General features: G+C 39.3%; 2 protein-coding genes across 2 annotated transcripts; both read right to left on the minus strand.

The window, feature by feature from the left end:
* Nucleotides 1-395: 395 nt before the first annotated feature.
* LOC110478223 (cytochrome P450 2J4-like) lies at nucleotides 396-13,082 on the minus strand. Its single transcript, XM_021544755.2, has 9 exons — nucleotides 12,912-13,082; nucleotides 11,768-11,930; nucleotides 10,690-10,839; nucleotides 8,265-8,425; nucleotides 5,684-5,860; nucleotides 3,477-3,618; nucleotides 1,553-1,740; nucleotides 1,239-1,380; nucleotides 396-574 (listed from the first exon to the last, which is right to left on the minus strand). Exons 1-9 carry the CDS (start codon nucleotides 13,080-13,082, stop codon nucleotides 396-398), a joined length of 1,473 nt encoding a protein of 490 aa, XP_021400430.2.
* A 3,312-nt stretch (nucleotides 13,083-16,394) lies between these two features.
* LOC110478209 (cytochrome P450 2J6-like) lies at nucleotides 16,395-25,124 on the minus strand. Its single transcript, XM_021544729.2, has 9 exons — nucleotides 24,954-25,124; nucleotides 23,209-23,371; nucleotides 22,723-22,872; nucleotides 21,729-21,889; nucleotides 19,258-19,434; nucleotides 18,952-19,093; nucleotides 17,435-17,622; nucleotides 17,084-17,225; nucleotides 16,395-16,573 (listed from the first exon to the last, which is right to left on the minus strand). Exons 1-9 carry the CDS (start codon nucleotides 25,122-25,124, stop codon nucleotides 16,395-16,397), a joined length of 1,473 nt encoding a protein of 490 aa, XP_021400404.2.
* Between the last annotated feature and the right edge of the window lie 1,711 nt (nucleotides 25,125-26,835).

The following is a 26,835-nucleotide window of genomic DNA, read 5'->3' on the forward strand; positions in this document are numbered from 1 at the left end:
AATTTTACAGGTATGTTTTTCCAATTGGCTTTTGGAAACAGGATAGTGAATTAATTCATTATCAGAGCTAATGAATGAATTTTTGGAGTCAGGCAGTCAATTTTGTCATTTGCTCACATATTTACACCTGCCAGGCCAGACAGCAACTGCAAGATGCCTTTATAGCTGAGAATGATGGAGTCTTACAGATCAAAAGAATTTTTACCACAAAAAAAGATCACCTTCATGAGCAGGTAACAGGGTCTAAATAAAATTACTTACTGTAGACAAAAGGTGGCTTTTGAACTAGAAATTCAAATCCAATACAAAAAGCATTATATGGTCTCAAGAGGTACATTCAGAAAAATCAGAAAGATGTTTCATAGGTGATCTGTGACACACTGCACATGTCCAGCCTAGCGTGGGATGGCACAGACCCTGTAGGGGTGGGGCTGCAGAGTGCCCCCAAAAATGGGCTCAGTGTTGATCTTGGTCACTCCCTCAGGGAGGCGGAAGGTGAACGCCTGCAGCAGGCTGGCAAAGAAAATGAAGAGCTCGGTCCTGGCTAAGTGCTCCCCCAAACACACCCGGTGCCCTGCAGAGGAAAGAGGGGGAGGACAGTGAGGAAATAAACCTGGCCTCCAACAGCAACAGTTTTCATCCTCACACAGCGCAAAGGAATTTTTGCCAAGTCCAGAATTTCTGTCGGACTTAGTGCAACCAATGACGCAAAGCTTCATTGATGTATTTTCTTCCTCCAAAGAATGTTGTCTGCAGCTATGGATAACCTATGTAACCCTTCTGCTATGTATCCCTTCTCCTTTCAATTACCTCAAAAGCCTCATCTTCATTTGACTGACAACTTTAAAGGAATTCATTCCACCATGTAAATGAAGAATAAGGACCTATTTTTCCTGGGAGATGTCATGTTGTAGTGTTGAATGCATAAAGAATCAAAGGGACAGCTTAAAAGTGCTTTCCATACATATGTCTGGTATGAAATGAGTGCCTGAAATCAACAGCCAGAGACTGTCCTTCCAAAAATAGGGCAAGATAGGTATATATGTTTGTCAGGACATCTCTGATTTTTCATGTTATTATTTGTTCAGTAGAACATATGTTACTGAAAATAATCATGTTGATTTAAGCACTATTTTCCACAAAAAGTTTTAGAATAGACAGCCAATAGGTTTTTAATTGACATCTTCATTCTACAGTCCCCATCCAAACTGTTGATGTTTGTGCTGTAGCCCACTTACCTATCGAGAATGGTAAGAAGGCATCCTGGGCCACAAAGTTTCCATCCTTATCCAAAAAGTGACCAGGGTTGAACTGTCGAGGTGTTTCCCAGTGCTCTGGGTCATACAATGATGAAGCAATATTTGGAAGAACTATGGTGCCCTGAAAGGAGAAAAACATTCATTCTGTTCCTTGTTGGCATTCAGACCATGACCCAAAGGCATCCAGCCCCCCTTCTACCGAGGAGAATGCTCTGGCACAAACAGATTTTAATCCACACCATGCTCTACTGATGCAGGAAAAGCCTGTAGCAACGGAGAAACTGTGTCTGTACCTTTTTGAGGGGAAAGCCAAGCAAGGTTGTGTTCCTCACACACACCCTGGGCATGCCAGTTGAAATAATGTTGCTGAAGCGCTGGATCTCGTGAATCACAGCATTTGTGTAGGGCAGCTCTCTCCTATCCTCATAGCAGATTAACTTGGAGGGACCCAGAACAGCATCCAGCTCCTTCTGCACTTTCTCTGTGGAAAGTATTCCGTTTCAGGCAGAAAAACATATCAAGTATTTTCAGTAATTTAATTTTTGAAGACACTTAGAACTATGAGAACAACACCACAATTTATTTAGAAAAGTAAGTAAATTTTTATGAATAAAAATAAAGTAGCAGGGTGTTCCAACAGCTCGAACATATGAGAACTCTGCTTCTGGGTTTGAAGTTATTTGATCATAGATTAGGAAAAGACATTTGTTGCTCAAAAATTTAAAACTAAGTGTTGCCTTACTACCACAAATCCAAGAGATAACAGATTTATATTTGGGTTTTCTTTTGCCTAGGTGCCTCAAACACCTGCAGCCAGTTAGAACATTAACATTAGCTCTCTGAAATTTATGCCAGGTGAGTCTGAGCCTTAAAAGTCTAATTCCTGTTAAAAGGACATGATTCTTACACAGGGCATCTGTTAAGTAAAGCACTGCCAACTAGAACAAGGTCCAAATAACATTTTAAAAAACAGATCTACTGCTTGGCATCCACCTTTTAATCAAGAACAGCCTGTTTCAAATTACTTATTGCCTGGGAGTCTTGGGGGCATTAACAAAAATAAAACCTTTCATTTATAAACTTCAAGAGAAGCAGTACACATCTAATAAAAATATCTTAGATTTTTAATAAATGATCCTGTCTTTTTCAGGCTTTTTGAAGCAACAGAAAGATGCAGGGAAGTCCATTCTGCATTGATCAGTCTGTGCCCATTTACATCAAGCATGCCCTGTGACTGCCAGCAGTCCTTCATTAAACTGACAGCAGAGATTTAAGCACCTTGCAGAATTTAAAATGTACATTCAGAAATATTTTTAAGTAACTTCCTTCTATGAAGAACTATCTTGCAGAAGCACTTGAGAATCGAGGTAGTTTGAAGTAATCAGTCACTGCATCATATAAACACACATTTCTAATCCTGATTCAGTGATGAGGCAAAAACTTCTCCTTATGGCACAGAGTGGAACACTGTCACTGGATGTCAATACAGGAAAAATATGAATGGGTTCAAAAAGAAGCCACCAATTAATTAAATAAGGACAGACATACTGGTGTCAGCTCATTCTGAGAGCTCTGATGCAATGTGTTACTCAAGAAGCCCAGGAAGATCACTCTGCACATACTCTGCTTTCCCAAACATGTGCAATATTCAGCTAAATAAAATTATACAGGTGAGTCAGTGCTTTCATAACCTTAATTAGAGCAAGTGATAGCAAAACTTGTGATAACATGAGATTAGGCAGAATTTCTTGTCTGACAGCTACAAGTTGACCAAATTTTTCTTATCTTCATCTCTTTCATCCATTTAAAATCCTGTTCTCCTCTATATTCTGCAACCTAACTGTGAGATTTCTGTTATCCAGCATAAGACATCTTTCTTCCTTTGGTTTTTATTCAGTGCTCTTTGAAAGAGATTGGTGGTTATTTAAAAACTAGTCTTAAAACCAAACTTCTTAAATACACATAGAGGTAACAGAGGAGCCATCTGTTCCCACTCCTGACTAGAATAGTGTCTGTTGCAAGACAATCAAATACATCAAAGAGTTAATTTAGTCCCTGGATCTACTGATGCTGCCTAGGGCAGACTTACAAGTACAAAAAGGTACATGTGCCACTAGACATATCAGTATCTAGGAATAATCACTGATCCATGAAAATGCTATGGAAATTGTTTTTCCTATTGCATGGGAGATATCTGTGATAAGCGTATCTATTCACCTTGGATGTCTGGGTTTGCCACCATATAGAGAAGGCCCCAGTTCAATGTAGTGCTTGATGTCTCTGAGCCACCCAAGAAAAGGTCATTTATAGAATAAATCATGTTGTCTTCATTGTATGTTGACCTGGGTTCATCTTTGGACTGCAAATGATAAGAAAAGTTAGAAGCTTATAAATGAAAGTTAGAAAAAACAGAATGAGATTTAATGTGATTTTATAACTGATTCCAAGCTGCAGTGTCTTCTCCTTATAGGACAATACAGAAAGACTGCTAAGGAATGTTAGATACCACAGATGACTATCAACACAAAAATAAACATTTCACAAACAGACAATGGTTCCATTCTTAATCACAAAACTAAATCATGTTCTTTGTAAAAAAAAAAAAAAAAAAAAAAAAATATTACTTTATGTAATGTTTATGTGCAAATGGTGGTTAACTTAGAGTGTTTCATAGTTTCATAAGTAAATCTTCCTCTAAAGATGTGTACCAGCGTGTTATTCTTCCTGTCTCAATTCACATCCCACCACTCTGTTGTTCTACCAAGCAATACAGTGACCAGGCAGTGAGCACTGCCTGGGCTGAGTAAAGTTCTTTACCTGTGGAATTCTGATTTCTTCTACACAAGGGTAAAATTACTCACGTACAGCTGCTCTGAGGTTTTGCAGTTTTCAATTAGTAGTGTCAGGATGTGTACGTATACACTGAAATTATAAATAAACATGGCTAGGGTTTGGGGTAATTCACTGTCTATATTTAGGGAGGTTTTGCTCAGGGGTGTTAAACATTTATCTTGCCAGTGGAGCAATTGAAAAGAAGGAGAGATGCTTCTCCCTGCTGTAATATCATCTAATCTTTTTTTATTGGCCCTGTTCACCTATTACAGACAGTTCAATTTTTTTAATAAACAAACTTGGATGATTTCCACCCAGCAGAGTCCCAGAAGAGCTCACTGAAACAATTTCTGGTACACTGATGTTCAAGTCTCATAAATCCTAGAACAGCTTTAGAAACAGTCAAATGTTTTGGAAGGCCAGGTGTGTTACTGTGCTGATATTGAGAAGAAAAAAAAAAAAACAAAAAACAAAAACCACAAAAAAACACAAGAGGGTCCAAGGAGCTTGAAGCCATTGAGGCTGACATCCACAGTGTACATAAGAATATATCAGCTGATATGGGAATTGATCAATAAATAATTATCAGGGAGAGGTAGGTGACTGCTGCAGCCCAACAGGTTGTGGCTGCCTCTGTTGCTGCTGCCAGCAGATAACAGGGATGAAAGGGACACTGGCTGTCCCTGCAGGACAGCACTGCCACCAGGAACAACAGTCACTGCCCAGGGCCTTTGGCTCTCTCAGCCACTCTTGCCTTGCCATACCCAGGTAAGAGCAGTCTTATCTTGTCACTTCCTCCTCTTTCTCCTTTTTCTTCCTGTCACCAAGCAGAACAGGAAGAGGAAAATATCCTGCCACAGTGGAGAAGAGGAGAAAGGAAAAGTGATTTAAGTGGAGGTAGGAGTCACAGAGGCGAAGGGCAACTGATAGTCCAGGGATCAGGGCTGGGATCTAGTACCCAAGAGATTTGTACTAAGTGATCCTGGTGTGGTCTAGAAAAGGGAGAGATCTTGTGACCTCCTACAGCCCTACAGATTCCCACCTACCTCTACTATGCCTGCCTGACCAAAATGCCCTTATTTGTCCTAGTTCCTTTGTCTGGTTGACACTTCACTGACCCTGCACTCTCCTCTTCTCCAGTCTTGTCTGAAACACTGCTGACTCCTAGGTTATTTCTCCATAACATGTTCTCAAAATCCAGCTGTCCTCTTGCAAATTCTCTTGGCAAACCTTTACTGGGGAAATATCATAACCAGAGCATCCCACTCTGTCTTCCAAAGGTTGTCCCAGCTCTCTTGTTGTTCACTTAGCAATTCACGGCTCTTTCCTGTAGACCTTCAATCACTTTACAACTTGTACCAATGAAAAAAAAAAATGCAGTACATTAACCTGCCCTTTAATTAAAGGATTGCAAGATGCTGTGGCATATCAATGATTGGAAAGGATTTAAGAAGGTCCTGGTTATTGGTTTCACATTACCATATCTAGAAAGGCAAGAGATTGTGGTGATTCAGACTGGTTGTGATGATTCAATGGTCCATGTTGACCTTTTCCCCCCATGACTGTATGATTGGGCAGGAAAAAAACCTTACTTTCTCAATGTGATCTAGGTAGAAGTCAATGAAATCCTGCGGCTCCTCTGGTGTCCCCCGCTCTGTGTGCATTCGGATTTCTCTCTGTGTAAAGTTGCTCAGGACATCATAACAAGCCAACGCCTTCTTGTGCGGCCCAGGGAGACGACTCATCAGCCAGGGGAAGATTTCATAGAGCTGTGGGAGTGACACACAAGAGGTTCTGCAAAGTCTCTATCAGGAGGAACGCACTAGGAAGGCCTGCTACAAAGAGCGGTAATGATCATGTTAGTTTAGGATTAGGGTCTCATTAGTAAAATATCCTGACAAAGACTGCTCTTGGGCTTTCAAGCTGTGAAACCTAAACTGTATAATTTCTAGTTTTGATGGTAAGATTCAGAGTTCCACAGGCTTTCAGCTCAATCACAAGAAAAGCTAGAATTACTGTAACTAGAATGAATGGTATTCATCTATGCAGTTATTGATATCTTCAATTGCATTCAGGCATTTTAAAGGTGAGCTCCTGCCCTCCAGTGGAGAGTACCGGGAAGGGAGAAGCAAAAGTTGGCAGCTCCTCACCAGGATGCTTGCCAGAGCAAACACTGGCTCCCGGTGGCTGCTTTACAGTAACCCCCAAAGTACTCTCTACCAATCGATTTCTCCAGGTTCCTCCATGAAATTTCAAATATCTGAAACCCAGAAAAACTAAGGAACAGCTACCTGACAATTTTGAGTACTCTCCTCTAGAAAGAAAGACAGGGTTAGCTGGCACAACTAGATTATTTTTTCTGTCTGTTTATCATTTGGGAAAATCTGGCCTAAGAAATAACTGATTTCAACTTATTCTGATAGCTAGAAAGTTAATTCTGGTTTCCAGCCTACGTTCATGCCTGGGTAATCTGTCTATTCTTGTATCTCAAAGAAACTATGTTCTCTTAATAGTTTTTTTCTGCTCGAAATATAATTCCATTGTTTATTTAACAGCAGAATTTTTATCCTTTCTCAGCTTTAATTTTGCTGAGCTCTTCTTGTACTCTTCTAATCACACTACAGAATGCACATTATTAGGTGTTCGCTGGAATGTGGTTGAATTAGATAGACTGTACTTGTATCTTCTTAGGAAATCAGTTCTTACTGTCAGACATCCAATTATCCATTAATAATTGCCTTATCACAAAAAAAAAGTACTTGTCCAGTCCTTCATAAATTGACTTAGAACTTCATATCCTTCTTAGTTAGCTCCATCTCTGGTATTTTTTATTTGCAAAATGTGTTCAAGAAGCCTTAGACACAACTGTGGTCTGACTAATCACAAAGTTGCCAAGATTACAGGCATTCCTTCTCTCAAATATCTGGCCTCTCTCCCACTATGGTACTCTAAGTGGAATTTAGCTCTCAGTGTTCAAGATAGGAACTGCATCTGTCCACCTTCCTGGGTACCTGCCAAAATTCCTTCTCCATTTATGGAGGGGCCCAATCCACAGTGTCCCCCTGTTCAGTGCCTGACAGCATGAGATCCAAATAAGAAATGGGGATGTGGATGCAGCAATATCCACTTTTTTGCATAATACTGTGTAACTCATCACATCTGGGAGGTGGGGAGAAGTGGCCATACCTCTGAAATGGTTTGAGCCCCTGTTCTTATTTCCCAAACAGTATCTTATTCACCAGAATAAATCAAATCAAAGCCAGGATGGGAAGCAAAGAAGAAAAGGAGGTATGTTCTCTGTCCTAAAAGCAGGTGTCACCTGCCACCACTACACTCAACTTTCAGGACCAAAGCTAAACTAAGCAAAAGGGAACTTGAGCATAACTCAGTGAGAAGAATGTTCCATGAGATATGGGGAGACATCTGCATTCCAGGAATTGCTAGTATATTCTATATTAAAAAGGCACTCATAAGATGTATGGGACAACTTCAGCAGTGGAACCAGAACTCCCAGGAAATTTTTAATTACTACAGTGTAAAGCTGGCCTCTAATGTCAGATGGATCATTGACTCCCAGATCGTTTAATTGCCAAGATTGCAGTTATATTTGCTCTCTTAGCATTTCCTCCCTTCTGCTGCCTGTGCCTGGAGCTGCTCCTCACTCAGGGTGAAGCAGTAGAACTTCTTGAGAAGCCTTCAAGTCTGTGTCTTCCAGAAGAAATGGAAATAAGTAACCACAGGCAAAACACTTTGGTATTTGACACATTACTGTCTCTATTGACAGTATATTAAACAGTGTCTAAACTTGGCATGTGAGTCACATTTTCAGACCTGACATTTAATATTTAGGAATCATGATGCCCAACACAGGAACCTGTGGTGTGCAGGGGCTGAGAAACTAAGTAACAAATATGACCCAGGAGCAGTCCATAAACCTGTGCCTTATTGCAAAGATTTAGGGCAAACTACCACAGTACCCAAACACAGGAGAATGAACACAAATAACCAAGGCTGGCATGTGGAGATTCACCATCCCACTTTGAAAAAGTTCACTGCCCAGTAAAACTGCTTGGGGCATCACTCACCCATTCCAAAACCTTGCCCGATAGCTCTCAAATCTGCATTTCTCACTCTCTGTCTTACTCAGAACAAAACAACAGATCATTCACTTACATGATGAAAAAAGCTGCCCCCAAACTTGAAGAGATGTTCTGTAGCTTTTATCAGCTCATGAAAGGCCTCATCTTCTCTGGAGAAACGATGTCCAAACACGACAGCACAAATTACATTTGAGACAGAATGGACAAGAGGGAAAGAAGGATTCACAGGTTTCCCTGCAACCATAATGATAAATATCACTGTTCATGTCTCCTGCTTTAGTGAAATGTGAGAAGCCTCTAAGTTACCCACAGAACTTTCAAGAAGGCATTGCATTACACAGAGAAGCAGCAATATTTTTTCAAAACTGTAGTATCAAACTGATTCCTCACAACCATGTTGCAATCCCATAAGCCCAGAAATGCATAACATACTAAAAAAAACGCCAGATGTGTAAAATATTGCATCATATGATAGAGCAAATTTAGAGGTTAAAGAAAAAACATCTATGCAAATTTGCTTTCTGACAAAATCAAGATGTGCATCAAGTGTGGGAATGACTGAGAACATTGTGGACAAAGGGAACCTGAGGGCTGAAGAACAAGAAGAAAGGCAGTTTTATTTAGCAAGGACACAGAGGCATGCAAGGCTACTGTCTGACCTTGCTGGAGACATACATCCTCCAGCAAGATAAAATGTTGCAAACTCCTTTCAACCAATTGTGTCAACTGTATAATAACTAATTTTAAAGCAGTTATTTGAAACCTAATCCCAAGAAAACTATTTTGTGACTATGGAATATATGACCATAAAATACTCTATTTGCGTATGTATTGATGCAACTGCCCAACACCCAAGACATGATTCTGATTAGCAACTTAACTGTTGTGTGCTTTTTTTCACACACACATGGTTACATATCAATCTCTCCTAGATGTTAAACCATGGGATTTAGCTCAATCTAATTATTTTTAGTTGATACAACACTAGCCACAACATGTTCTGATTTATTGTGCCTTCACATAATGATCAGTATTGGGAAATCCAACACACGTGATCCTAACTGGGTTGATCAGGGTAGAATCTTGTAATGAAGATAAGATTCTAGTCAGTGCTTTAGAGAGTGTGTGCAAAAGGCATTACAAGACTTAATTCATCAGCATTGATTTTGTATCTTTATCCATCAGCCCCATAAAAGAGCCAAAAACATGGCCTTGAGCCAAAGGCCAACATAATCCTGGGCTGCATTAGGAAATGAATTGGTGGTAGGCCAAGGGAGGTGATCCTTCCCCTCTGATCAGCACTGGCAAGGCCCAGCTCTGGATTCCCCAGTATGAGGAACATCAGCATATTTAGAACAAGTTGAACAAAGTGCTGTTAGTGTGGGTGCTTGGCACCAATTGCCAGTGGATGGAAACTGTCATCACCCATTTATTATCTTACTGTAAAACTTCATACCTTCTCTCCGTGAGTTCTCAAGGGCAGGTCCTTGCAACACTGACTCCTTTTCTCTTTCTCCTGCTTGGCTGGCTGACTTCTTCCTGTCCCTATCACAAACACCTGACCCTTTCTGTCCCTAGCAGCACACACTAATCTCTGCTGTCCCTAGCACAACCACCTGACCCTTACTCCTCACAGCAGCACAGCAAATTGACTCCAACTCTCCTCTCAACCAGCTAACCCACTATTTCACAACACCCATCCTTATTGGACACAGCTGTGACCTATTAAAGGCAAGGCTGTTCCTGCTCTTTAGTAATTAGTACAGCTGCAACTCCTCAGGGGTAAGGTTGCCTTCAGGACTATCTCTATTCTCCTACAATCCATCCTCCCTCAAAGGGCCATAAGGACAATTAAGGAATTGAAGCATCTGGCATGAGAGAGGCTGAGAGAAATGGACTATTTAGTCTGGAGAAGAGAGGAGAGAGGGAGATATCTAAATATGTATAAATACATGGTGGAGGGGTATAAAGAACATAGAACCAGACTTTTCTCAGTGGTATCAAGTGGGGCAAAAGGAAAAAATGTAAATACATTAAATTTTGTGTAAACACAAGAAATATTTTTACCATAGCACTCACTAAACAGTGGAACTGGTTACCCAGACAGGTGGCGAAGTCTCCATTGCTGCAGATATTTACAACTCCGCCCTAAGAAACCTGCTCAGATTGACCCTTCTTTGAGTAGGGGTTAGGTTAGACCATCTTCAGAGATCCCTTCCCACTTAGAGTGCTCTATAATGTAAATAATAAATAAGCTCTGGTTTTTCTTCTCAATTTTAGTAGTTTTGTAAATAATTTTGATCAAGAATAGCCTCCTTGAAAACACAAGATGGACTGCTGGCTTTGCATTTTCAGTCCTTTCCACACAGACAGTGTAAGACCCTGCACACTCTTGTGGAACAAAAGCTGCCCTCAGTTTCAGGACAGGATGGAGAAGTTCATACACTTAAGACATTGGACTAATGGCAAAAATGTATTGATAGTTGTTGCAGAAATACCTTTCATACTGGCAAAGAAGTCTACCAGGTAGTGGGCTTCTTCTTGCACTCGGTACTCCAGACCTCTTTTCCCCAGACCAAGGTTGCGTAAAGTCCTCAGAGCAAACCTTCTCTGCTGCTTCCAGGTGTGACCAGTTGCCAACATAATTCCTGCATCCATTAAAGGAAGAGCTCTTCATCATGATAATATTAAACATAGACAAAGACTACATCAAAGGATTTACTAAGCCACAGAACATAATTAACCTCTTGCCTTGCCTTTGAACACAAAGGCACCAAGGAACAGCTGTGACCTGTAACCATGTTGGTAGGGCTGAAATGGGCAAACTCAGCTAGGAATAAGATGATTTGCAGGATTAAGTTTGATCCCAGACAATCAAGTACCACAGGATATCTCAGCTGCTTCTCTAGATGCTCTTTGCAGTGCTTGTCTCACACTTCCTGCTATGCACAAAGCTCACCTGAATCAGGATAATGACTCTCATTAAGGGAAAATGGGAAAGAGGCAGAAGACTGTCCACAGTCAGAGAGAAATGTTCTTGTCTGCAGGGCAGGAAAGTTCAGTATTGAGGCTTTGGGAATTTCTAGTGTGATTAGTGGAAGGAGACCTATAACAAGGTTGAAACAGAAAACATACTGAATTTCTAGGTGCAATTGTGCCAGCAGGAAAGTATTCCCAAAAGGAAGGGAATGGGAAGAAGATCCCACTGTCAAACTAACTCTTCATGGAGAATGTCATAGTGGGAGGCAGCTTGCCCAGGACAAGGAATCGGGTTGTTTCCTGCTTTTTCTCCATTTCTCTGTGACACAACCATTGCCTCATCTCATCACCTCTGAATCTGCCCCAGTGGGTATTCCGTAGAATATATTATGAATCCTTTTCCTCTTGCTAGTATTTTCCTCCTGCTACTCTCCAAAAGTCATTTCACCTCTCTGTACCTTGCAGTCCACCTGGCAGTCATTCCTCAAAGACAAATCCTGCCTCTCTGCTACCTCTGAAGGTGGCCACAAACTACAAAAAAGATTGCAATTAGTCAAGATTACACTTCTGTGTACTATTATTCCAGGAATTTCTCACCTTTTCCTTTGGCCATTGCTCTGAAGAAAGGTGACACCAGCCTGCCAGAAACATCTTCAGGGTGTGTGGTCATACCATCCTTCACTGCTTGAAATCCATTCAGTATAACCACTGGGGCCCATCCAAACCATAAGGTGAATATGTTGCCATAATTTTTTGCCAACTAGAGGTGGGAGAGAATCCAGAAAAGCACAGATTAAATCCCACACACTGCAAATAGAGGATGAACCTGTTTTTGCACTGATTACAAGACCAGCCCTAAGGTGGAGTGATGTTCTCCATATTTCCTACCAGACTACAATTATCACTGAGAAAAATGTCTTTTCCAACATTCACTGTTGGATACACCTATGTATTCCCACTTTTCAGAGCCACATGCCTAAGTCAAGAAACATTAAGTACCTTTTATTACTGTATATAAGCCAAAGCTCAGTTAACAATCAGTCATGGGATAAATGGTATTTTCTATTTATTAATTTATTTCAAGGGCGTTTATATTGTTTGTACAAGTAAAGTAGCACAGAAGAGCTGTCAGAGGAGTAATTATTTTAGAGACTGGACTTCTTTCCTCCCATCTATTTTTGATCCTGTCAATACAAACAAGCTCATACACACAGAGTGCAGGGAAGTATCTATTTACTGCTTGAGGTAGAGAGTGCCAATGTTCAGAAAGCTACAAATCCATGCTGTGAAAGTAATTTCTTAAAAATATTTTTCCCTAACTCCAAATCTGATATATAATCCCTAAATATATTTAATCCTAAATTATATCAATTTTCACATGAATTTGTAAAATTTAGTGGCAAGGGGCAATAGAAAGGTATCAAGTTTCACACAAATTTCAGTGAAAATCAGTGTTAAAAAAGGATAGGTTTTAACACCAGAATGACCTTCACACATTCAGAAATTCCAATACCAGGTTTCTTAGCTTAGCAAACTACTTCACACTGCAATATCTTTTTATTATTTTGCAAACCAAACCAGCAGTTCTGAACCAAACCAAGTGTGACATCACAGTGGCCAGTTAACAGTTACAGTACTACTAAATGTAGTTTTGGGAGAGGATGTTTTCACATAGCAAGCAACTTGAGAAAGGAGAATCACAAAGACTTTTAGACAATTAGGAGTATCTGAAAATAAGTACCTGCATGAGAAGATCACGATCAAACTGAAAGTTCAGCTGTATTAGTGTCCCAAAGACTGGGAGAGGGACTGGTCCGGGAGGAAACCGTTTCCGCACTCGCTGCAACTTTAAAAACTGCGTAATTAGAAGAAATACAGCCACTGCTACAAAAGCTTCAGTTATGCTCAACATTTTAGTGTCTGCTTTACCAGCTTGCCTTTATTCAAAATTGTCTATTGAAGCTATCAAGGCTGGTTGCTAAACCAGTTTTTTCATAAGAGCTTGAATTCACATAATAAATATTCCCCGCCTCTTTATTATCAGCCACTCCCTTTTTGTTCCACTCATTACATTCTCATGCTTCAGCATATTAATAGATGCACACCCTTCTTCTTCTCATCCAGATTATACTTATTCCATATGGATCACAGGATTTGTAGGAATGGTATCTTAAAAGACTAGGGCCAAGATCTTCCAGGCAATGAAGATGCACGTAAATTCTCCATCTAGTTTTTTTCATGCCAATTTTGAATGGTGTGTCTTCTTACAAATACTCCAAGAATGCTTTTAGAAAAGCAATAGCCATACATAAAAATTAAGCAGGCAAATGTAAGTGGATATTAAATCTTGGAGTTTTTAAATTGGTTTGTATATATTCCATGTACACGTTATATCTAGTAATGGCAAGGCTGATAGAAGTTAAAAGTCCACATTTATCTTAAGATACATATACAACTATCTAATGCTTAATACAAAAAGCAAAATTTGTTACACTCTTGAATGTAACTGAAAACATAACTGGATCAATGTATGACCTCACTTTTTTTTCTAACATATTTGCACTAGGTAAATTCACAGGGGTTTTTTTCTGCTTCTGCATTTCCCTGTTCAGTCTTTACATAAGGTGGGTACCCCATATGATTTGAGAAATCACCAGAAAATATGTGAGATAAATAATGCATATTCATAGAGGAAGTACATCTAGTGTTAAATATACCGATTTAAAAGAAAAAAATTAAAAACACAGGAAAAACCTAGTAGGGATCTTGAGCTACCACCAGAACGAAGGGCCTCAGCAAGAACTAGTCATGACATGAGTGTGGATCCTTGGTAACTTGAAAACAGAGTCTGTAGCCAGGGCTCTTTGCCAGACCTCAACACCAGCAGGAACCACAAACACAGCACCAGGGGAGTTCATATGCTGCAATCAGACCATGGAAACCTCACAAGAGGGATTCTGGGCACCACGGGATCATTGCAGTCCTGTATTACAGATCCAGACTGAAACATTTCCCTCTCAAAATTGCCCATCCCGTGAGAGCAAAGCACTTGTAAAAGAAACGTGTTTTCAGTCATCTTCTGAGGAAACTGCCAAGACTCACTTCTTGCAAGCTGACTTAGGGACAGAAACTATTTCCAGATTTTGTGGTTCTAGAACACAGAAGACCATTATCCAGAAAGAACAGCCTGGAATCTGCCAGCACACAGTTTACAAACTTCCAGATCAATTAGCCTTCAACCACAGCTCTTTGCTACCACTAATGCATAACTGATTAATGTGTATTAACCAAGGGATGTTTATAGGTTTCCACATAAGCTTTGTTTGTGTACACTAAAAAGGTGATTTTTCAAGACAATCATTTCTAATTTATCTTTCTCCTTCAACAGGGAAAGTAACATTATCTTTAAAAAGAAATATGTTAAGTTTTGCCTTCTCTGTCTCCAGTGTAATCTCACAAATTCTGCTTTAAATTCCCCAATTCATCAGAACTTTTAATTTTGAAACAATATAATACATTCCCTTTTCTTTTAGATATTAGAAGATTTTCCATCTAAATGATTTTTCATCAAGAAAAATAATTTTTGTCCACTGGAATTTAAGCCCTAGTGCCTTCACCCCACAAGAGTTGCAGTCTCACACCTTAAACCAGTGTTCAGCTGGAGCCAGCCTGGAATACAATTCTCTCACACTGGAAAAGGAAGATGACTATGGGTTGGTTAAGATCTGAGGCATGGGATTTATCTTATTTTATTTGATGGAAAATGTATTTATGAGATAGCCAAGGCTCCATTTTCTTAATAATTACTAAATGCAGCCAGCAGCAGCACTTCTTCAGCACCATCTACCAGCTATTCTTTAGGATTAGTGATTTTTGACCTGCCAAAGACAAGAAACTGCTGCCTCCCCTCCTGGATCCAGATGGATACAAATGAATCATTCTCTTACCAGTTTAGAGCTGAATAGGGGGATGTTTGTAGGTCCAGCATGAGGGAACTTCATACAACCACCTACATGCTAGGACATGCTGGACATGGGTAGAACCATCCCATAAAGTTGGGGAACGAACTGCCAGCCCAGGTTTCATCCTGTATGCACACCCTTGCCTGTTAGACTGGGGTGCTTTAAAACACAAGATGGGTAAAGGCACCTGAAACAAATACAGCTGTGATAATGATGTCCTGGAGATGGCACTGTCAGCTAATCAGAGTATAAAAATAATAAAATAAAAATAATCCTTCCCATGTTGGCATGCAGCATCTCATTTGTACCTCATACATGAAGAATGTATCCCAATGCCAGAAAAGAAAATCCCTTGTTAACTGCCAGCAAGCAAACCAGCAAAAAACCTCCACTTCTGCCAAGTCCTTAGGCACCTAGCTCATGAAGTCTTCCAGAATTCTTCAGTAGTGCCAAATCTGCTCTTGGTCATCGTGTGCTAAGTGAAGTTATCTAACTGTGATAAAGAATCCATTTTAAAAAATTAAAGAATAAATTAAGCTGAATAAATTTTTGGATGATCTGGGGCAATCATCAGAAGTAGACTATCCAGCATGAGGTTCCCATGTCACTGGCAACCAGTGGGCTCATAAAAAAGGATAAATTATCAACACTCTGTGACAGCTCACTGTTTTCATTTGTCTTCCAGTCCTTGCTCTTTGCTTGTGTTATGAAAACTCTCCACAACTGCCTGATGAAGCAACTCTTCTATTTTCACCAGAAGTGTTGAAAGGGAATATGCTATCACAGATCATACTATCTGCCTCTAGAAACTTCCTCCAAGAGCTTCTTTTACCCCCTGCACCCACTAATGTCCCGAGACAGACTGGAAGACCTCTAAGCCTATCTCCACAAAGGCAACTGTGGCTTATGAGAAAGAAACTTTATTCATGAGACTTCCAATTCATAGACCACACTTCAAGATCGTTCTCTGTAAAACCTCTTTCCAGTTGGTAATATAAGTCCCAATTCTAATTCTTCCTTTAATGTCTTTATTTGTTACACATCAGGAGAAGTTTACCAATATTTTCCAAGCAGAAAAAAAAAAAAGAACAAAGTATGAACCCTTTATAATTATAATGCTCAGGATGCAACTCTCTGTCAAGAATCTTTCAGGGTAGTGATTAACCAAAGGAAGAGGAAAGCAAAAACCTTAGGACACGCAAAAAGGAATTCACATACAGAAGCAGTTTTACAGAGTGACTCTTCCCTGAATCTGCCATTTCTTATCGAGGAATGGCACAGATCTGGTAGGGAGGTGGCTTCATTGTGCTCCCAAAAACAAACTTGGTGTTGACTTCCTTCACTCCTTCTGGCAGGGTGAATGTGAATGCTTGTAGCAGGGTGCAAAAGACAATAAAGAGCTCCATCCTTGCCAACAGCTCCCCCATGCACACACGGTGCCCTGTGAAGAAACAGAAAAGGCACTTCAGCCAAAGGATTTCTATCACACCTCCCTTTCTAAACTGCCTGGGATTTTCTTTGCTTGTTTTCTGCAGATTTTAGCCTTTTCTCTTAAGTTTGTCATTTAGCAATTCATAACTGAAAGGTTGCTTGTATTTCTGCAAAAAGTTTCGATCAACATTTATATTTATAAGACATTATAGAAGTTGTCACCAGGCTGGCATAGTTCACATTTACAGTCTTCCCAGCACCATGCATTTTTCTGCTACTGCTTCAATAGCTGAATCTCTTCTCAGAGAGAAACTGGATCTATCTTTCAAGAAGACTTTTCTATGTGTCACTCCTTCTCTTCCAATTTTTTCCACATACAACTGGACTTCTCTCTTCTTGGAGATCTTTAAAACAGTTTGTATATGCCCATTTGTAGGTGCCTTCCCAGTTATTTTGGGGAATGAATGGATCCGAAGTTGTTATCGCAAGGACAAAATAAATCCCTGTTCGGTGCACTTACCTATAGCAAATGGCAAGAATGCTTCTCTGTTTACAAAGTTTCCATCTTTATCCAGAAAGTGGCCTGGGTTGAACTGATCAGGTGTCTCCCATTTTCCAGGATCAGCCAGAACAGAGTCAATATTTGCTAAAACAACTGTGTTCTGGAAAAAAGGAGCAGCGGCTTCAACAAAAACTATGACTGTATCTAGGACAAAGCCTTGTGAAAAGCCATCCACAGAGACAGTCAAACCTTAGAGGCACTGCTAGAACAAGAGCTCATGTCCCCAGTCAGGAAAAACCTCAAAAACCTTTCTAAAAGCAGCTAATGGACCAAAGATCAAATTCCTTCAAATACGCAGCACATTTGTACCTTTGGAATATGATATCCCAGCAGCTCCGTGTCCTTCACACTCAGCCTGGGCAGTGCAATTAAGAGGATGTTACTGTATCGCTGGATCTCGTGAATTACAGCATTTGTGTAGGGCAACTTTTTCCTGTCCTCATAGCAAAATGCATGGGAACAACCCACAACAGCATCCAGCTCCTTCTGGACTTTCTCTAAGGAGGAATATTCAGCTTTAAATATACAGCAAACAATCTATAAACTCTATAGTCATAATTTTTCCTGTGCCTTCTGCCGTCAGAATGGCATCCAACCAGATGAAAAAGCTGCTTTATAAAAAATAATGCCTTCAAATTTCCATACAGATGACCTGAAAAATTTTGACATTCAGGTTGTTTATAGGTTGCATATATACTTTTAAAATAAGATAGCAGATGAGGTCATTCTATAATAATATGTGGGTTCCTGTTACATTTACTGCTCTGAGGTAATTTATAAAAAGACTTTTATTAATATTTTTTTCTACAGGCAGGGAGTCAACTGGAAAAAGTATTAATCGTGTGCTAGGGGAACAGTTTAGTAATTGATCAAGGATTGTTCTTCATTAAGAAATACATAGATTTTGCTTGTCATCTACAGATTCCCAACTGCTGTTCTGCAATTACTTGCCTTGGGAAGCACTTACACAAATTAATTTTTCCCAAGGACTTTTTTTTTTTTTTTTTTTTAACTTACAATCTGAGCTGAAATGTTAATTTCTGATATTTTTTTTATTAATACCAGAGACTCTATCATCGCAATTATAATTACCCCCACAAAACTTAAGAATATGTTAACATATCCTGAGGAGATGAAAATTCAGTATGTGCAACTCAGTCTCAAGTTTTAAGTCTTTTGAAGGTAACAAAAATGGGAGATCCTTTCTCCTTAACACTTCCACATTTTCTACTAGTCAGGCTCCTGCTGTGCCTGGTACTCAGCTTAAAGTCTCAGATATGAGGCTTTTAAAGTGAGTTTGGTGCCTTTTAATCCTTTCTGTGCCATACACTCTGGCTTTTTTTTCAGTCATTTTACTCCATCAACCTGTAACTTTCTTCTGTGAATATCATTATTAAAAGCACACATTTTCAAGCTACTCACCCCAATATTAGCAACCCCACACTGTATTTATTTCTGCTGCAAGAGGCCAAGAGCAAATTAAAGCGTAGGAGTCTGGGATTTAAAAAAGATGAACCAAAGACTCCTTAGAAATCTAAGCATTACTGTCTGTGGAAGGGTAATGGTGCAATTTTTCTCATCTGAGACTAAATTCCTGCAGCTGATTAAATTAATCACACCCTGCATTCTGTTTAGATCTGTTTAAAAAAAAAAAAAAAAGCTGGAACGGTTTGCCTGTATGTGAGAAAGGATACAGCAAGAAACAAATTAATGCAGTTCACCTGATTCATACTTCATTAATTAGTTCCTCTGCTTTTCTTTGAACAGGCACAACCAGTATTTGAACTTGCATTGCTAGAGTTGCAGACTTCTTTTGATGTGCTTACCTTGAATGTCAGGATAAATCACCATATAGAGCAGTGCCCACAGTAAAGTGGTGGCTGTAGTTTCTGTTCCTGCTATAAAGAGGTCAGCAACAGTCTGGATCAAGTTTCTTTCGTCATAAGTAGCATCAGCATCTCCTTTAGTCTGCAGATATGAATTGAAAAGAAAGTTATGACACACAAAAGAAGAAGTAAACCACCTGGAGAAACCATACACTTCTAAATCTATATTAGATATCATTATAATCAAAGAAACACTTAAAATCCCTTGTTGTTAGTGAAGTGTGAGAGAAGTTCAGAAGTACTCACTTTTTCTATCTCATCCAAATAGTAATCAATATAATGTTGATTTTCATCATGTTTTCTTTTTACTTTGTGACTTTCAAGTTCCTTTACTAACAGACCATTCATAAAATCTACACAGGACTTCATCTTTTTAACTGATGGCAGAAAATGACCAGCAAGCCAGGGAGACAACTCATATATCTGTAAATGAGATATTTTAGATATGTGATACTACATATAAATATATCGCATTTAGCAAACTAAATTTGAATCCTAATACAGGCTTCTGGGTAGTGGAAGAAGTGAAAGACTGATGATTAAATCAGCATTAGATTGAAGGGATAGTGCCTATCCCATGATTCATTAAAGATTAAAGATTTTCTTAATTCTATTTTTCCCTGGAGCAAAATCAAAATTTCTCTCAGTTTTCTACTATAAAGTTATATATATATATATATATATATTTAGAGAGAGAGAGAGAGAGAGATAAAGATTATATAAATATAAATGTGATGTAGAAAGAATAAATTAAATTCCTCTCCACCCCAGTTCTTTTCTAGGCTGAACTTGGGTCAGCTGAACCAAGGATCTCCTATTAAACCTGTCCCTAGTCTCACTTTATCCAACACACATAAAATTTCTGTTTCATCACTGACAAAACCAGATTCAGGCTGACTTCCTTGACACAACTGAAAACAGAACTCTCCAAACACAGGTTTATTTTCTTATGGTAGGATAGTGATTGGATGGGGATTTTACTCACACTCATGTTCTCATAGATAAGAAGCAAGTACATCACATCTCTGTCATGGGCAAAGCAACTCAATGACCCAGAAAAACTGAGCTGTGTGGATTCCCTCCTGTTTATTCATTGTTCTAAACATATTTACCTTCTTGTCTTCTAAACACATTCACCTTCTTGTCCTTAGACTTTTATAAAGTCACATAACAGCAGAAAAAAAGTAAACCAGTTCTTATATCCATTCTGTTCTTCTACTTCATTTCACTTTCTTTTTCCCCCTTTTACAGACTGCATCATGTCCTTCCATTTACAGAACTACTGCAGTTTAAATTCTCCATTAGGCCATAACTTCTGGTCTCACCTATTTAAGTGGCAGCAGCATTACAAAGATTTCTCTCCCCACAAGCCTATTCAGATTCCCAGCTCTATTTCTTCTTTGCCCTACTGCATAATTTTCCTTAGCACTTCCTGTCCACTTAGCAGGAAAACAGGTAAGTACAGCCAGTCATTAAGGGATTGTACATTCCTTTGAAAACACTGTGGAGAGCAGGACACAATGAAATGCTGGACTAGAATGTTTTTGTTGGCTCTGGACACCACATATTATGGTGTTTTGAAAACACCTTATCCAAATACCTACTGAGAGCAGTTTGGAAATAGCTGAACCTGTGTCTACCCTGATTAGAAGGGTAGTTTAGGAATCATTTACTGACATCTTCTGGGATAGTTACTAATAAGTAATTTTATTTTAGCTTATCTATCCAAAGTATCAAAATAGTCCTTAAATCCTCTAGGACCTTGCTTACAGGAGTTTCCAGTTAGATAGAGATGGTAGAGATCATACAAGACACAGAACTGGATGAGTTCCTACAAGTTCTGCAGAAGCAGCTGCCTCATGCATGTGTAAATTCACATTTTGACTATACCCAGTACTGTGGTTCCCCTTCATTAATAATTCATAACAAAACTGCCCCAGTCTGAGGCCACCTGTTCTGCTGCTTTGGCAGCTGCAGTCACAGATGCACAGATACAGAAGCAAGAGAGAATTTTTCTCTCCAGTGGACCAGATGGGAAGTTAGGAGTTTGTGCCTTGAATGGAGACAGGTATCATCCAGCAGCTAAAGGAAAGTGACTTGCAGTGTCACTGTACTCTTGTAAGGATGTGCAGGTACAGGTGCTGCTGCAAAAAACTGTAGGGAAAAGCTGCCATTAAGCAATTTCATGCCATGTTACCTTTGCACAAAACAGTTGTTCTACTCCAGTTTCTATGAGGTTGGCTGGCAGTAGAGAAGGAAACAGTAAAAATCAATTTACTCTTGACATTTTTTGACAGCCGTGTCATGTAACAGAGTGAAGAAAGCCAGGCTGCCAGACAAAAATTAAGATAAGCCTATTTCAAAGCTTTTTAGATAATTTAACCCATATTTTACTACTGATTTCAGACATAGTTTCAAACACTGGAATTGTAAGTTAGCACTTTTAAAAAGGAAGTCCTTTGTACGTATCTCAGCCATATAACAAATCTTTGTATTTTCATCCCTGCCCCAAATACACAGGAAATTTCTGTTCTATGATGAAGCATAAACAATTGAGACAAGTTTTGAACTAGACATCTTGAAGCACTGCTCTGATGTGCTCTCCAGAAATTCCAGGTGCTCTAGTATTTTTTGTTGTTGTTACAAAAGTAACAAGCATGTTGCCTTTTTCACTGTCTATAGAGACTAAGCAAACAAACAAAATTTATTTTCCTCACAAAAAAGGAGATGCTGTTCAAAAATGCTGCCAGGGTGTCAAAGGACTCAATCAGGCGATGAAAATTCTCGTCATCTCTGGAGAAACGATGTCCAAAAATGATAGAACAAATTACATTTGAGACCGTATGAACAACAGGCATAGTGGGGTCCAGAGGTTTTCCTGTAAAAACAAGGGACTGCATTCACCAGTGACACTTACTGTTCCTGCTTTTCCCACTGACAGGAAAGCTGATAAAATTTCATCGACATTTCTGACATTAATTAGATCACTGGATGGCAAATAATAATTTATTGGTAAAAGGCCTGAGTAAAAAATTAACTTCAGACATCTAAAAACCACTGTTGGTTAAAAAAAGCAAAAGCTGCTGGTGGGAATGGAATTAGTAGTATTAATTATAAAAATACCCAGATTTCATCAAGCTTTGGCATCAGCAGATCTCACATTTGGCAATAACCAGGGTACAAAACCAGCTGAGACATTAAATACAGAGATGAGTTGAGAAGAGAACCACCTTGTATTCTTTGCTCATATCATTTTATATTAGAATATTTCAACCAACCTGTGCATCCTTGGTCAAAGCTTTGCATATTTTATGCTTTTTCTTTTCTACACAGGAATAGGAGGCTCTGTGACACTGATGTTTTTACTGTTTGCTGTTATCCTGATCCTGTTACCATAAGTAATATAGTAATAACACTGATAGGGACCAGTGTGTATATATATATATGTATATATATATATATATATACACACACTTGTATATTATTAATACATAACTAGACATGTATATAACATGACAGGAATCTCTAATTCTGTGATCTTGCTGTGGTGTTTCACACTTCCACAAGTATTTCATACAGGTAGCATATACAGACTTTTGAGAGTCAGCTCTGCACATACCCTTTGAATCTGTTTTTGTAATCAAATAGTTTCCAAAGGTAGCAGTGCCCCATTCTCCCACTGCACAGACTGCCCTGCCCACCCTCACGTACCGTTTGTTTTCTGTAAGTATTCCACCAAGTGAGCAGCCTCCTCTTGCAGTACATAATCCTGGTCTTTTTTCCCTACTCCCATTTTCCTCATTGTTGCCATTCCAAAACGCCTCTGCTGCTTCCAGAGATGACCATTAGAGAACATAACACCTAGAATCATAATGAACTAATACTGTCAATACCTAAATTAATGGATTGGTAAGGTTGATACATCCAAGAAGCTTCTCTTCTAATTTTTTCAAATTTTTTACAGCAGTCTGGCAACTTTCCTCTTTTCTTTATTTTTTTATTTTAGCCATTTATCTTCCGTATAGAAGCTCTTACACTAACTCTATGCTGTCATTATTGTTCTGACAGAATATGAAAATATGAAATATGAAAATAAAAACTTTTTTCTTGATGTAAATTAAAGACTTTGAGTTTCTAAATCAGTATTCAAAACTAGGGATAGAACACATTAAAAGAATTTCTGAGAATAAGAATTACCATTTCCATGTGTCATAATGTGAAACATTCTGCCTTCAGGCCTTCCAGCAACATCCTCAGCACGGGCAGTCAGACCTTCCTTCACTGCCTGAAACCCTTGCAGGACAACTGCAGGAGTGTTTGAAAACCATAAGGTGAAGATATTGCCATGAATTTTGGCCATCTGTAGAACAAGGCAGAATCAGTAACAGGAGTGAGAACTGGTACTTTAAAATCAAACAAGGTGAACCAGATCTTCCTGGGCAGATGCCTTAAGGATGACTGACTTTGAGAACAGAGCATCAGGTATGTTCTTATATACAGTATAGTTTGAAGTCAGGTTTCCATCTAAAGTCTCATTTATTAATGATCATGATGTTTCTAAAATGCCAGCCAATATTACCAAAGTCTGTGATGTCATTTATTATGTCTTACAATTCAAAGCCATTTTAGATTAACTCATCCATCTTCACCACTTGCTACGAGACAGCAGCAGCACATGAATTTGATGTAAACCATCTACAGATTCCCCTTTGTGTGTCAAGTATAGCAAAAGCAGTGGAGGAGCTGAGTAATGCAGGAATCATCCTTTCCTTTCCAGCTCAGCTGTGACAGCCTTGTCTTCAGCTGCCTTGTATGCAGGCATCCCTGGCAGTGGGCAGGACAGTCCTTCTCCTGGCTGCTGAATCAGGAACTGGAAAAGTAGCAAAATAGGCTGGAAAGAGTGGTGTGTTGCCAAGACATCCCAAGAAATGCAGGACCAGAGGATAACAAAATTTTGCTGCCTGGGAGCAAACAAGAGGGAATACTTACGCACAGTGAGCAAAAATGTATGTGCTTGTACTTGCACATTTGTGTTTAATTTCATTTTTGTAAGGACCAGTTCATGGCTTTTGAAACCTTGGGATGACCAGTACTACTCTTCATGTCTGGGATGTCAGAAATAGAAGAAAAGACAGCAGACAGATACTAGCTACTATTTAGTGTTATGGAATAATAACACTTTGCCTTGAAATATTTTTTTGCCAGCTCAGGAGGACAAAAGTGGCAGGACATGGAAAAGCCAGGGAAAGAGAAGGTTAAGAATGAAGAGGGAGAGTGAGGTGCTATTGCTTACATATTTAAATGTTAAATATTTAATATAGATGTATCAGAACTATGAAACAACAGACACAAACTTTAGAAGTGGTGCACATTACAACTGGACATAGAAAAAGGTTTGAGAATACTATTAATTATTTTAGCCATCTAAAAGTTCAGTCTTGCTATCAGACTGAAATCTCTTGTGAAAATCTGACCAAATGGTATATCAGAAAAAAAATTATTCTAAGATCTTTCAAAAAATCAATTGAATAAATATATTTAAAAATCATCCTTTCTATACTGGAAACACACACATCCTCAGTGGCTATTTCCTGGGATACTTAGAAAATACCAGTGCAAAAATAGTCAAAACACAGACATCCAAAAGACTGTACAGAATTAGTGAGTCTACTTTAAAAAATACAGCTTCTTCCTAGATGTAAGGCAGGACTATTATCATCATTATGGTTTTGTTCATATGCACATAAGGTACTAAATATATATTTAATAGTAATTGCAAATTGTCACACAAAGAAACAGATCTTTTAATTATCTCCACCTATTTCCACATTTATGCAATTTAAAACAAATCTCTCCCTAGCATTCAAAATAAGACTATGTTAAATACATTTACTTTTCAATCAGCTTATTAGTCCATTAATAAATTGCCAGAAAGTACATACTTTTTTAAGATGCTCATGATGAATTTTGAAGTTCATCTGCAGCAGATTTCCAAAGAAGGGATATGGAGTTGGTCCAGGAGGAAATTTTCTTCTCATCCATTGCAATTTCAGAAACTGTATCAACAACAGAGACACCACAAAAAATACCAGTACCTCACTCACTGTTAACATTTTACTTCTGATTTACACAGCTACGTTGTCTCTCTACAACTGCTGTGTAGACAGAAGAGAGATCAGTTTATCTTGCTTTTGAGGCACCTCCCTGAAAAGAGAAAAAACACTTGACACTCCTGTGACTTGCTGTCTTTCCCTCTTTATCACTTTTACTTCCCTATCCCAGAGAATTAAGTGTTCTTATTTTTAAGCATATATAACATCATTATATTGCAGCTACACATCTGTCAGTCATTGCCCCTTCAAGGGACACAAAACATAGGTTAATTATACACCTCCTTGTGCCATGACTCCAGCTGTGACAAAAATCTCTGCCCACAGCCCTGGTTTCATAAAAAACCTTTTGCAAGAATGAGAAATAAAAAAAATTTCCTGAGGGTTGACCGCACACCCAAGGGCAGTGGGGTTACTGAAAATTCAGGCTCATCAGTAGCCATCATATGCATCAACAATGTGCTTTCCTACTTAACTTGCCCCCATACTGTTGATTCTGATGTACTCTGCTATTCCTTTAATATTTTTCCTCACAGTTTATAATGAAAGGTATTTGGGGGATAGCTCTACCTTTTAATTTTGTGCCTAGGGCACACATAGACCATAAAAGACTCCAACTGATCATTGGGTAACAGGAGTTTGTTGGACACCTAAGTGTCCTCACACTCCCTGCTCAACTGTACAGGGAAGTGGGGCTGCAGTCTCCTTGACCAAGCAGAAAACAAAATTTCTTCACCCCCTCCACCTGCCTGTGGCTAATCCCCCTGGATTGCCTGCAGCAGGAGCAACAATGACATACTGCTGCCTCTGAGGATTTCTTTCACAAGTGTTCTCATGCAACTGAGCAACTCCAGCTCTGCAAAGGGTGGCATTTGAACATGATCAATACAGATTTGGCACTTGCACAGGAACAGAATTAGCTTAGACTCAGCTCATCTGACTTAGCCAGCAGCATATGGCGCTCTGGGAAGTCACCTAGATGACCTTGCTGCTCACATACCAAACTTACAGAACTAGGACAGCTAGAAATAAAATCTGTGAGGTGTGAAGGACATTGGCTTGCTCCAGAAACAGGGCAGAACATAAAATAACAGGTTAAATAACATTTACCCATCTTGCTGGCCACTGATTGAACCGAGAGCTAGGATCAACCTGAAAAGCTGAATTACCCATTTTGAGACCACTTTTGGGAGTTTTAACTCCTTCACTAGTTTTGCATTTTCTGTATCTCAAACTACTCCCAAGTCTGAGTTTAGTATTTTCCAAAGTGTTCCTGGGAGGAGACTCACAGCCCCAAGGCTTGCCTGCCCTGCCCACTTGCCATCCCATCTGGCCCCTGCACAGTCCTGGCTGGCTGCTCTGCATCTCCCCTGCCTCTCCAGGCTCATTCTGACTTTTCCATACAGATTAGCCACATTCTGGTGATTGTACCTCTCAGCCTAGATATGAACAACCTGCATGTAGGAAGGCAGCTGCCAAACAGCTTTGCCAAGTCTTTGGGAGAGATGTCAAAGGGAATATAAACTGCTTTTCTCCTCATACAAGATGGTGCTGGAGGATTGGGAAGAGAGAAGCCTGATAAGGTTTTGTAAGCTGTATTTGCCACAGCTTCCATGAAGAGAATTGTCTGGGGAAGCAGGGGTTGGAGCTGGCTGACAGCTCAGAAGGACAGAAACAAGTGAATCCTCCCCCTCTCACTTTTTTCAGGAGAGCT

This window comes from Lonchura striata, chromosome 10 (assembly GCF_046129695.1).
Source record: "Lonchura striata isolate bLonStr1 chromosome 10, bLonStr1.mat, whole genome shotgun sequence".
NCBI classification, from domain to species: Eukaryota; Metazoa; Chordata; class Aves; order Passeriformes; family Estrildidae; genus Lonchura; species Lonchura striata.

Coding starts and splice junctions, on each gene's coding strand:
- LOC110478223 (XM_021544755.2), bottom strand. CDS start 13,082: ATGTTGAGCATAACTGAAGCTTTTGTAGCAGTGGCTGTATTTCTTCTA. Junction 10,840..11,767: donor AGCAATGGCCAAAGGAAAAG/GTGAGAAATTCC, acceptor TAATGGATGCAG/GAATTATGTTGGCAACTGGT. Junction 8,426..10,689: donor CTTCTTTGCCAGTATGAAAG/GTATTTCTGCAA, acceptor TTATGGTTGCAG/GGAAACCTGTGAATCCTTCT.
- LOC110478209 (XM_021544729.2), bottom strand. CDS start 25,124: ATGTTAACAGTGAGTGAGGTACTGGTATTTTTTGTGGTGTCTCTGTTG. Junction 22,873..23,208: donor CATTATGACACATGGAAATG/GTAATTCTTATT, acceptor TTATGATTCTAG/GTGTTATGTTCTCTAATGGT. Junction 19,094..19,257: donor ATTTGGATGAGATAGAAAAA/GTGAGTACTTCT, acceptor TCATATCTGCAG/ACTAAAGGAGATGCTGATGC.